Source organism: Schistocerca gregaria, chromosome 5 (assembly GCF_023897955.1).
Source record: "Schistocerca gregaria isolate iqSchGreg1 chromosome 5, iqSchGreg1.2, whole genome shotgun sequence".
In the NCBI taxonomy this organism is placed as follows: domain Eukaryota; kingdom Metazoa; phylum Arthropoda; class Insecta; order Orthoptera; family Acrididae; genus Schistocerca; species Schistocerca gregaria.
Window position 1 is genome coordinate 486748622 of NC_064924.1, and position 12225 is coordinate 486760846.

Genomic DNA, 12225 nt, shown 5'->3' on the forward strand with positions numbered 1-12225 from the left:
TGTGGAATAACACTTTGAATTCGAACTTACTTTACTTTTACTTTTTCGTGTCCGGAAACTACAATTTGTTTGCTCAATATTGGGCAATGTCCAATGCTTCTTCCTTAGTCAGCCATAGATCATTGAGGGTGCATCTGTACGGGCAGGCAGGGCATTGTAGGAAATGTTCCATGTCCTGTGGAGTGCCGCAGTCGCATTTGTCGTCATTTTCGTCCAACAAACCCCATTTGATCAGATTAGATTTCACACCAGCCACCCCAGTTCTGATGCAGTTAAGTATTCTCCAGGTTTTCCAATCACTAGAACGCCACTTGGTGGGTCCTCTCTTAGTGGATAGTAGATCGGGGGAGGGGGGGGGGGGGGTCATCTAAGGCGCAACTTAGGAAACGGCGTCTGGATTTGAGTCTGCTGGGGCCACACTCTATGCCAAATATTGAGTGACGGGCATAAAAGGTTTGTTTTAGCTTATCGGTATGTTCATGGGCTTTCCTACGTGAGTCAGGGTTTGTGAAACCTGCGGCCCTGTGAAGATTTTCTATGGGGGTAGGTTTCATGCAGCCTGTCACTATCCTGCATGTTTCATTCAAGCTAATATCTACATTTTTTGCGTGAGCGAATCTGCACCATACCGGGCAGGCATATTCGGCAGTTGAGAAGCACAAAGCTTGGGCTGAAGTTCTGACCACGGTAGGTTTGGCACCCCATTTGCTGTTGGACAGCTTTCTTATTAGGAAATTTCGTGCTTCTACTTTTTTGCGTGTTTTTTTCGCAATGATATTTGTATGTCAATGTTCTGTCCAGCACGACACCAAAGTAGGTGGAAGTATCTGTGTGTTCTAGTAATGTCTCATCCCAGGTAACACTGAGCTTGTATTTTGCCTGCATCGAGTTCAGATGGAATGCACTCACTTGAGTTTTGGAGGAATTGGGTGTTAGAGAATTCTTTTTGTAGTAGGTTGACATTACAGAAAGGGCAGTTGCTCCTTGATGGCTTCAGACCTGTTGCCTTGAACTGTTATTGCCAGGTCGTCTGCATATACAAAAGTTTTGGTTTTGTCTGGAGTTGGTTGGTCATTTGTATATATGTTAAATAGGATTGGCGCCAACATGCTCCCTTGGGCGAGCCCATTTTTCTGATTCCGCCATCGACTCTTTTTTTCCCCTCAAGCATTACAAAGAACTGTCTATTTTGGAGCAGGGATTCGATTATCTTGACTAGGTGGTAGTCTTTCAGGGTCTCGTAGATTTTATGCAGTAGTGTCCGATGATTTACTGTATCATAGGTGGAACTTAGGTCGACTAGTGCCAGCCCAGTGATTAGTTTATTATCAAACCCATCCTCGATATGTTCCGTCAATGCCAGAATTTGACTGGTACAGGACTTTCCAGGTCTAAAACCTGCTTGGTGTGGAATTAGCTTCGAGTCAACGATTTTCTCTATTATGTTGAGGATCAATCTTTCATAGAGCTTAAACAGGTGGCAGAGAAGGGTTATGGGTCGATAGCTCTTCGGAGACTCTGGGTCCTTCCCGGGTTTAAGGAGAGCCACCACTTTTGACTTCCTCCACAGTTTCGAGATTTGAAAGGTTTCACGGCACACGTTAAAAAGTCTAAGTATCCAGTCCCTGGCACCAAGGCCGAAGTTTTTAATCTGTTCCACACAAATATCATCAAACCCAGTGGCTTTCCCATTCTTCTTGGTATTTATGCCATTGTTCAACTCTCTCATGCTAAATGGTTTCTGGAAGTTGGTGTTTTCTGTTGGGAGTAGGCGTGTGATTTTAATTTTCTGACGTTTGGAGTTGAACTTGCCGCTTAGAAGGAGTTGGTCGGCCACCTGGTTTGGAGTTACGTTGGCTGGGGCCTTGCTTAGCCTTGGGTCACCATCCAGTTTCTTAATCAGGTTCCAGGCTATTTTGCTACTGTGGGACATATCCATTCTTTCTAGGGTTGCTATCCACTTCTTCTCGCGTGCCTCGCTGAGGGCTGACATTAAAGCTGTGCCTCAGGTGATGGTTTCGTCGCTGAATCGGTCTTCCGCGAACAATACTTGATACTTCTCCAGGGTGTCCTTTGAGGCATTTGAATGCCCTGGGATATAGTGTTGTCTGCAGCCCCTAGGAATATAGCGTCTAGATACCTTTCGCGAAGTCTCAACAAAGATAAGATAATTATTTAGTGTTGGGGTCAGACTGGCTAATTCCTCATCCAGTGCTTGGGAATGTTCTGACCACCTAGACTTTTTAAAGTTGAATCTCCTACGGAAAGGTATTTTGGTTGTTTTTATTGTTGAGTAGACTTGGATTCCAGTAGGTCGATGTTGTGTCTTTGGGATTGCATCATATGCTCTTTTGCAGCAGGTGTCATAGATGTTCCAGCTGACGAAGCAAATATCGGGATTGTAACCGCGCTTCCAAATTTTGCTGTTGAAGGAGCAGGGGAGCTTGGGGTCGTAGAGAAGTGAGATGAGAGGTTATTTGCCTCAGCCCGTTGTTCTAGCAGCTGACCATTGGCGTCTGTCTTGTCGTAGCCCCAGGTGGTGCTGTGGCTGTTAAAGTCGCCCACAACGAAGTGTGTCCTTTGGTTGTTGAAGCTTTGTGGCGTTGAAGTGTGTAAGTTCTGGCCGGGGTTTATATACGGAGCATATTGTAAATGATCCACTCTCTATCGCTAACACTTCAATGTTGTTGGTGGTTGTCTTACTCGTGGAAGAGAGCAGCATCTCAGGTCTGGTAAATATTGTACTCCCATACCTTCTGTGAGGTGCTTCTACTGCCAAGTGCATTCCTTTGATATTGGGTCTGTTTGCTGTTTCGTCTCTATGTGATTCCTGCAGGCACAGTACGTCCCACTTTTCTAATTGGCATAGTTGTGATATTAAATCCGCCTTATTCTTGGTGATTCCCTTGATGTTCAGGCTGACGATTGTCAGGGTTGGCCCTGAAGAGGACCTGTTTTTGTTTTTGGCTTTTGATTGCATTGGTTTCCGGTGGTGGAAGGTTTGGGTGTTGTCCGATTGGGCAATGTTTCCGGGGAGCACCAGCATTTTACTTTCTTCTACGTTGCATGTAAGTAAAATGCACACGTGGAGGCACCTTCCTTGCTCCCCTTTGAATTCGAAACTCGATAACAGCATGGTGTTTCTCACACACCCACGTAGTAATGCTACACACTGCCATGTAATGCTACAATTTGGAGTCCTCTAGTGGCAGAGGGCTGCAAATTTGGAAACATGTAGAATAAAGATGCATAATCTTAGTAACACTTGTTTTGTTTAAAAAAATTCTTAAGAATTTTCACATAAAAAATTTGGAGGCATCACTTTCCACCACACCCTCTTATATTAGGACATGCTTTTCAATAATGGAACATAAATTATCAAGAAACATTTTAAATATTTTCCGACTGAATTTAAATAATGACTTAGAGCTGTTGATGTCAGGTTATGTTTATCAAACAGGTAGGTCTTAAGGTTGCACCTAGAAATGCTGGTTAGCACAAAGAGCTCTTTCAGCTTACTAGCTACTAGATGGCTCAACTATATGAATGTGTGGTGCCTGTTCTTCCAAACATGGAGGACATGGACAGGGATTGTGGCTAGGTGGTGCTGGGTGGGAATGTGGGTTGCCTGGGAGGTGTACCAAGATAGTCCCTGCAGTTGCAATAAACAGTGTGCTCGAGTGGCACAGTGGTTAATGCAACTGCTTAATGAGCAGGAGATCTCAGGTTTGAATCTCGGGCTGGCACAATTTTTCACTCTTCACTGCTGATTCCACATCAAGTCCCAATACAGCTGACATCAATAGCCCCTTTCCTCCCCCCCCCCCCCCTCCCCCCTGCCACCTCACATTCATATGATGGCTCAGCTACTTGAGCCAAAGGGAGTTATAACTGCTACATGATTGTCTCATTCCAATGCTTACAATAAAGGTGAATCAACAGAGAGCCTAAATTTTCACTCTCAAATCCCTGTTTCCATATCTCTCTAATATGATTTGATGCAGCATCAATCAACATTTAACTCTAATGTTATGACAGCATTTAACATACTGTTTTGTTTCTGGCATTGCCAGTTCTGTCCACTGTAGTAAAGCCACGCTAAATTTGTGTATGTGTTGCTAGAATACAGCAACATAAATGTCACCTACTAGTGAGAGCATCACTAACAAGTAGATGAAATAACAGTGCAAAACAGTTGTGGTAACTTTCAGTTGTCAACAGTTTCCTTGCTTGGTAACATTATGGGAAGCACTGACTACAGAATAACATGCAAAGTTTGACTGTTGTTTGGACAGCAGATGTACATTAGCATATATTGTTTATTCTTTCATATATTATTTTTGACCATACTGTGCTGATTCACTATTTGATCATTGTGTCAGTTAATCATGTGTAATAAAATGTTGAATTCAGAAGTGTTGATTCATTGAATTTGAAAGTATTGATTCATTGCATCAAGGAGGAGGAGATGAGTTTTTCACATCCCGTCAACAATGAGATCACGAGAGATGGAGTACAAGCTCATATTTGGAAGGAAATTGACCGTGTTGTTTCAAAGGAACCAACCCAGGATTTGCCTGAAGTGATTTAGGGAAATCGTGCAAAACCTGAATCAGATAGCCAGACATGGGTTTGAACCGCATTGCAAAAAGGAGGGCCAGTGCTGTGAAAGCTTGCACTGTTCCTTAACTTTTACATAATTCTCCTGCCACCACTTGGTGGATAGATTTGTTATCTATCTAATTTTATTATATTTCTACATATTAATATTTTTCATTGATACATTACATTTTTAGTGCTATTTGCAGCAATTATGAGGTTGTTGCCTTAGCTGCACTCTTTCTCAACTTCGTTGCAACTGTGCTTGATGGTAACAAAAATGAGGATGAACTTAAGATGTTATTGCTTTGGTATTTTCTTTTCTGTCCATTACTTCTCATTGAACGTCAGAAGGAGCAGTTTCAATGAGACAATGTACTTTCGCCAGAGACATGGGTTGAAGACAGCTGTCAATGATGTGGCATGTATCATTAATAGCTATATCCGCTTCTTTGGTATCATGGGATCTTTATGATACAGGAAATGCATATTCAACTGCAGAGCAGTACGAAAAAAGTGCTGAAGGCTTCTCTGTTTCTGGTTGTACTCCCCAAGTTGTTCCTGTCAATTTTTGAGCATAATAAATACTCATAGCCACTTTCAGTCTTATTTTCAGAGAGCCCTGCTTAAAAGACAAAAAATATAATCATTTGAATTTAGTGGTTTGCTAACTACACAATAACATTGCAAACAGTGGGGCTGAGTTCGTGCAACACCTGAAAAATCTCCTTGGCAGAATGCCAAAAATTGTAAGCCCTAACCTTCACAGCCCATTTGAATCTGTCCACAAACTCATAAATTCTGACAGAAATCATGCATTAGTGACCTGTTATATCAGCATTTATATCCTTTTGAAAGTGTATCCTCATGCCATATAAAGTATGTTCATGGTGAATGACCAGAGAAAATTAGCTATGTTATATAATTAAAAAATTGTGGCCTGCAGCATTCTGCATTCTTTATTCATCCCCTCTCATCTCCCCCTCCCCCCATCCAGCTTCTCATCAAGATGAGTTATTGCTATTTATATGTGATTAATTTTTATTCTGTCCTTACTTTTTCACTATTGTAATAGCAGTAGTTATACAAATTCAGTCTTACAATTGTTGTTATCGTTTAATGTCCTGCTAGCTACAGATAACTTCTCTGTAAGGTAATTTAATTTTTCAGTTATTACAACTGCCAAAGAAAGATAAATGCAACATGCCAGATAAGAAATGTACACTTAACTTTACAGTTCATTGCCTCAAATAGTTGTACATGCTACTCTGTGGAATCCATTGTGTTCATGATGACAATACACTTCCTTCTTACTTAAATTTATAATTTTACTGGCATAAAGCTTGAATTAGAAAAGGAGTAGCTCTGAGCATTTGCCTCACTCAACAAAATAAAAAATTACTAAATTTAAACAAGTGATCCATAGTGCATGTAGTTTAGAAACAATTTGTATGTCAGTTGAGAGTATTTACAGATAATCATATCGACATATCATATGATCACAAATTCCTCATTTTTCTTTTTCATTTGGCGGTATGTATTCAAGAATCAAAAAATGTTAGTGCCAAAACCAGGATTCATTTGTATGACACCATGAAGTATAAGTAATATCATTGTTTATGACACTAATTGGATCATGCTGGCAGACAGTCTTGATAATGTAACATTTCATTAATTGGTGTGAAAGATAAGGAAAACATTTTTTTGAAACCTTAGAGCTAAACCTTATGTTTCAATAACTTTGACATGGTATATGATGGAAAAATTTCTCATGCAGGGAACAGCTACAGATTTGGTGGTGCAAATTGTATTAATTGCAGAATCAATGCGCCTGCAAGCTATGATGGCAACATATGGCATACAGACTCAGACCCCACATGAGGTGGACCCTGTTCAAATATGCTCTTCTCATGAGCTGGTGAAAGTGTATGAACACCTTGGTGTAAACAACAAGTTAAAGTTAAAAGGTCGGCCACTGAGACCAATTGGGGCACTTGGAACGAGTAAAGTAATTGAATTTTGCTATATGAAAGTCATCCTTTGTCATACTAGGCATCTTTCATTTATTGTTCAAATTCATTTTGTAATTAATGCATGGTTCTCTTTTCTGAAGGTGTACAGAGTTTGTGGACTGACAGTTTTATGCTACCCTTTAATATTTGAGGTCTCGGAGTTTTATCTATACCGCGATATGGCACTTCTGATTGATGATATAAAAACAGAGCTACAGTTTGTGGGGAGGTATTGGAGACTGTCAGGCCGGCCAACAGTTTGCCTTCTTATTAGGGAAGAGCACATGAGGTAAGATAAAAAAAATATAATAATCATAATACTCCAGTATACTAAGATGTTACTTAACTCTGTATATCTTTAGAACATTTCGTGCTTCATATTCATTTGTGATAACTGAATTTAGTTATTGAATAGCAAGGTAAATTCATCCTATAACTGTTTATGTTTCTGAAATGTTTGGAAAATACGTGAATCAGGTACACACATTGAAAAAAGTTTTCCATCACCCTGGTTCCCAGAACTCCTGAAGATAGACATGACTGTGGATATTGTATCACAGACACAGTCCCTTTGACTGTTTAGAGATGTCACTAAATCTGACCAAAGATGTAAACAACCATTCAGGAGCAGTCCCTATTAGACGGAGAGGGTCCGACAGCCAATCATTTTCAGTCATTCCACCAGGGAGGAGGTACACGGCTCATGTTTTCTGTAGTTAAACCATGCCTAGATGGTCAATACTGCAATTTGATCACATCCACATTATTACTTTGTGCCAGGAAGGGCTCTCAACACAGGAAGTGTGCAGGAATCTCAGAATGAACCAAAGCGATGTTGTTCAGACATGAAGGAGATACAGAGTGACAGGAACTGTTGATGATATGCCTGGCTGAGGCTGCCCAAGGGCTACTACTACAGTGGATGACTGCTTCCTACAGATTATGGCTCAGAGGAATCCTGACTGCAATTCTTCCCTGTTGAATAATGCTTTTTGTGCAGCCACAGGATGTCGTGTTACAACTCGAACTGTGTGCAGTAGGGTGCATGATATGCAATTTCACTCCCAACCTCCATGGCGAAGTCCATCTTTGCAACCACGACACCATGCATTGCAGTACATTTGGACCCAACAACATGCCAAATGGACTGCTCAGGATTGGCATCATGTTCTTTTTACCAAGGAGTGTCACATATGCCTTCAACCAGACAATCATCGGAGACCTGTTTGGAGGCAACCCGGTCAGACTGAACGCCTTAGACACTCTGTCCAGTGAGTGCAGCAACGTGTAGGTTCCCTGCTGTTTTGGGGTGGTATTGTGTGGAGCCAATGTATACCTGAATGGCATCCTCCGACCAAAAGTGCAACCGTATCGACAGCATATTGGTGAGGCATTCATCTCCGTGGACGACAATTCAGATTTCCATTGTGCACATCTTGTGAATGACTTCCTTCAGGATAACGATATTGCTCGGATAGAGTGCCCAGCATGTTCTCCAGACATGAACCCTATTGAACATGCCTGGGGCAGATTGAAAAGGGCTGTTTCTGGACGATATGACCCACCAATGACCCACCAACCACTCTGAGGGATCTACACTGAATTTCTGTTGAGGAGTGGGACAATCTGGACCAACAGTGCCTTGATGAACTTGTGGATAGTATGCCACAATTAATATGGGCATGCATCAATGCAAGAGGATGTGCTACTGGGTATCAGAGGTTCCAGTGTATACAGCAGTCTGGACCACCACCTTCGAAGGTCTCGCTGTACAAAATGCAATGTATGGTTTTCATGAACAATAAAAATTGTGGAAATGATGTTTACGTTGATCTCTATTCCAATTTTCTGTACATGTTCCAGAACTGTTGGAACTGAGGTGATGCAAACCTTATTTTTATGTGTTTATATTCCTGCCTTCAATGAGCAGATGTTCAAAGAAATAAGGCCTACAAATATTTCCTATGAAACTATTATATCTCTTTTGTAAAAACTAGTCTCTTGAAACCCTGAGAAGCTGCAGAGGATATTAAAGAGATTCTGAGGTCAAAAAGTTCTGTCCCCTGTATTTTTAATTTGTGGGTCTTACATTAGGCTGCAGTTCTTATCACAAATCTGCCCATGGCCTTCAGTAATTGTTGCATGTAAAGTGGTATTCAGTTCTTTCAACATAAATAAATTCTAAGCTTAGGTTTTATATTATCCTTTCTGTTTTCAGAGGTCACTGATGAATTTATAATTTGGGAAGAACCTTCTGTAATCTCAGTAATGAGGTAACTGCAACATGTGGCCCATTATCTTAGTAGACAAAGAAAGAAATTGAATACAGTTATTCACTATACAGAGAAAGCATTGAATAGTAAACATGAATACAAACAAACACTGTAGAGAACCCATTATGGCAGCCAAATTGAGTGGAAGCCAGTAGGTTCATGTCAGAAGTGTAGGCCGATATTCTGTTTGTTTTATTGTATTTGATTTTATTAATTAATTCATTTATTTCAGGACCATGGGAGTCCTAACTTCATGCTCATGGTATTACTCATTGCCTATAGCTAAAGAGGATTTTTCTCTTTCTTACGGTTTACTTCAGCGTACAGTAAGTCACATACTGATGAACTCGTTGAAAGGAAGTTTTTTTCCCTAAGCAATTTTTTATCAGAACTAATTTTCAGGGAAACACTCCAAACTATTGTGAGTAGTTCCAGCCTGGAATAAAAAGAATGTGCAACATGGAAGCTTTTCAGCTTGTATCAAATCTCATTTGCATCACATAAATTTTTCATTTATTTTTCAGGTTTGAAAATCAAACTTGAAGAGTACTGTACACCTTTTTGTCCAGTAGTTGAGAAAGGGTTGTCAAAGCATATTTTCTCAAAGAAAAGAAAAAAAGGAATAAAATGAAGGTCCCAAAAGACATAAAAATGCATGTCTAAGTAGAGATTATTTGCTTGTCTCCATTTTTATATATGGTTGCTATTGCTTCACATTTAAATCTTTCAAGAAATACACTGGTGAGCCAAAATATTATGACCATCCACCATGAAATTCAGTGCTGCCTGATGGCACTGCAAGGATCATGACATGATAAAGAAAGTATATAAGCAGAGTATAGACAAATGGGGAATCATTCTAGCAACAAAATAGGTCACAAATGGGGAAATCCACTGACATCAGTGACTCTGACAAGGGGCGGACTGATTTGCCATGGTGCCTGGGAATGTGCATGTCAGAAATGGAAAAGCTAGTTTATACACTAGTGTTATGACCATCTGTGGAAAGTGATTGAAGAAAAATGAAACTATGAGCATCTGACAAGGTGCTGTACATTCACGCCTCATCACATAACATTGAGGACAGAGACTTGCCTGCTCTGTAAAGTAAAGTAGGTGGCAAACTGTGGCATACATGATTGCAAAATACAATGCTGGTTCAGGCACAAGTGTTTCAGGGCACACTATTCAGTGCACCTTGCTGAACATGGGACTCTGCAGTGGACATCGTCTATGTATTCCCATGTTGACCTAGTTAGTTACAATTGCAGTGAACATCGGATCACCAAGATTGTGGATCAATGGAAATATGTTGTATCATTGGATGAATATCTTTTTTGTTACACCATCTCGATGGACATGTCCAAATATGCAGTCATTCAGGTGAACAGCTGCTCAAAACCTACACCGTATCATGGACACAGATTGCGGCTGGGGGATAAAGGGTGGCTTGGTTAGAAGTAGCCCACCTCCCCTTTGAATGCAAGTGCAATATTTTGACTTCTGAAACATGGTACACAACTACAACAAGAAAGAATGCAATAATTTATTGTTAGCATTCTTCTGTCAGCATTTCCGTTTATTTTATCAGTAAAGATAGATGTTTCTCTTTGCGGTCTGCAAGATGACTTACTCAATAGAAGAAGGAATTGAAATAGTGGAAGCATATGTGAAAACAGGTTCGATTAAGGAAACTCGTGAAATGTTGGCAGTCAAGTTTCTGGATAGTGGACTACCAGCGAAGAGAGAAATATGGAGTCTGTTTAAAAACTGGTGCACTTACAGATCTGTGCAAAATTTAAAATGATGAAGAATTGCTTCATTTTGCACACCAGAAGTTGTTGCAGACATTTACTGAAGAATTATTCAGAGCCCAAAGAAGTCTACACACAAATTGGCCCCACAAGCCATGTGAGTAGGAGGAGTTGCCAGCGGGTATTGAAAAGTCTTAATTTTAAGTTTTATCGTGAATGGTAGAACAGGAGTTATGGAAGGATAACAGTCAAAAACGTGCAAATTACTGCATGTATCTTTTGAATTACGTCAACAATGGTTCCTTAGATCCTTTCTGTCACATCATGAATGACGAAGCATGGTTTCATCTTTCTAGTCGTGTGAATTCATAGAACATGAGGTACTGGGCAACAGAGAAACCTAATATTGTGTCAACAACCTCTCAAGGACGAGAAAATTAGCATTTGGTATTGTGTAACAGGAACATGCATCACTGAACAGATATTTTTTGACACTACCCTCAACGTGGTTGCGTGCTACAGATCTAAGATATCCATGGGACGAGTCCATGATGTCTTTACTGAGGAACAAACTGTCAGCAAACATTTATGGCCATCATGTTCACCGGACCTAACAACATGTGATTTTTTCCTGTGGAGACACTTGAAGAGCAAGGTCTATGAAACAAATCCAGACATAATACAGGAACTGAAAGACAACGCAGCCATGAAGTGGCCATCATTGACATCCAAACTTTATGCCGGGTGTATCTGAATATGCTTAGATGTACACAGCTGTGTATTGATGTTGCAGGGGGTCACTTTCAACATCTTCTATGAATGTTTTTTTCAATGTAGTTTCCAGTGTAAATATCCATTTTAGTTCTTCATTTCTATAATTTTGCTGCATTTCCTTTATACTTACATGGATTACCTTTATCTGTGCCATTCTACAGTATGCCATGGATGACATTCATCTGGGCTTCCTAGGGGCCTTTCATCATAATTGAAGGTATATGACAGCTTGGGAGTACATGAATATTACTGTGGATCACTTGCATCCCTTTGTGCCTTATGTCTTTCTCGTCAGCGATACCATCGTCTAGCAGGATAACTGTCTGATGAGAAACATTACAGTGGTTTGAGGAGCATGATGGTGAATTCATGACAATGGTTTGGACACCAAATTTGCCTGATGTAAACCTGATGGAATACATCTAGGATGGTGGCAGGTGCCAGGTCCATTTACATGTCCGCAGTTCACTATCCCTTAATATATGGGAATTGTATTACATGTGTGTAGACATCTGGTGGCACATACTTCAGGAAACGTACCAAGGACCTGTCAAAACCATACCATGCAAATCACAGGTGTATGCCATTCTAAAGGTGGACCAACACGCTGTTGAGCAATAGATCATAATGTTTTGCTTCCTCTACATCTGTTCTCTGCAAATCGCCGTGAGCTGAATGGCAGAGGGAATGCCTCACTGTACCAAATATTAGGGTTTCTTCCAATTCCATTCACACATAGACCACTGGAAGAATAATGGTTTGAATGCCTCTGTGTGTGCAGTAATTATTGTAATCTTATCCTCATGCTCCGTA

General features: G+C 40.5%; 1 protein-coding gene across 4 annotated transcripts in view; it reads left to right on the top strand.

The window, feature by feature from the left end:
- LOC126272134 (probable phosphorylase b kinase regulatory subunit beta) overlaps window positions 1–12225 on the top strand; it is a 154438-nt gene that overhangs the window by 63976 nt on the left and 78237 nt on the right. For all 4 annotated transcript variants that reach the window (XM_049974738.1, XM_049974740.1, XM_049974739.1 and 1 more), the window contains 2 exons: window positions 6377–6607; window positions 6713–6900. In XM_049974738.1, coding sequence (XP_049830695.1) covers window positions 6377–6607; window positions 6713–6900 — 419 coding nt within the window. The remainder of the gene's footprint in view (window positions 1–6376; window positions 6608–6712; window positions 6901–12225) is intronic.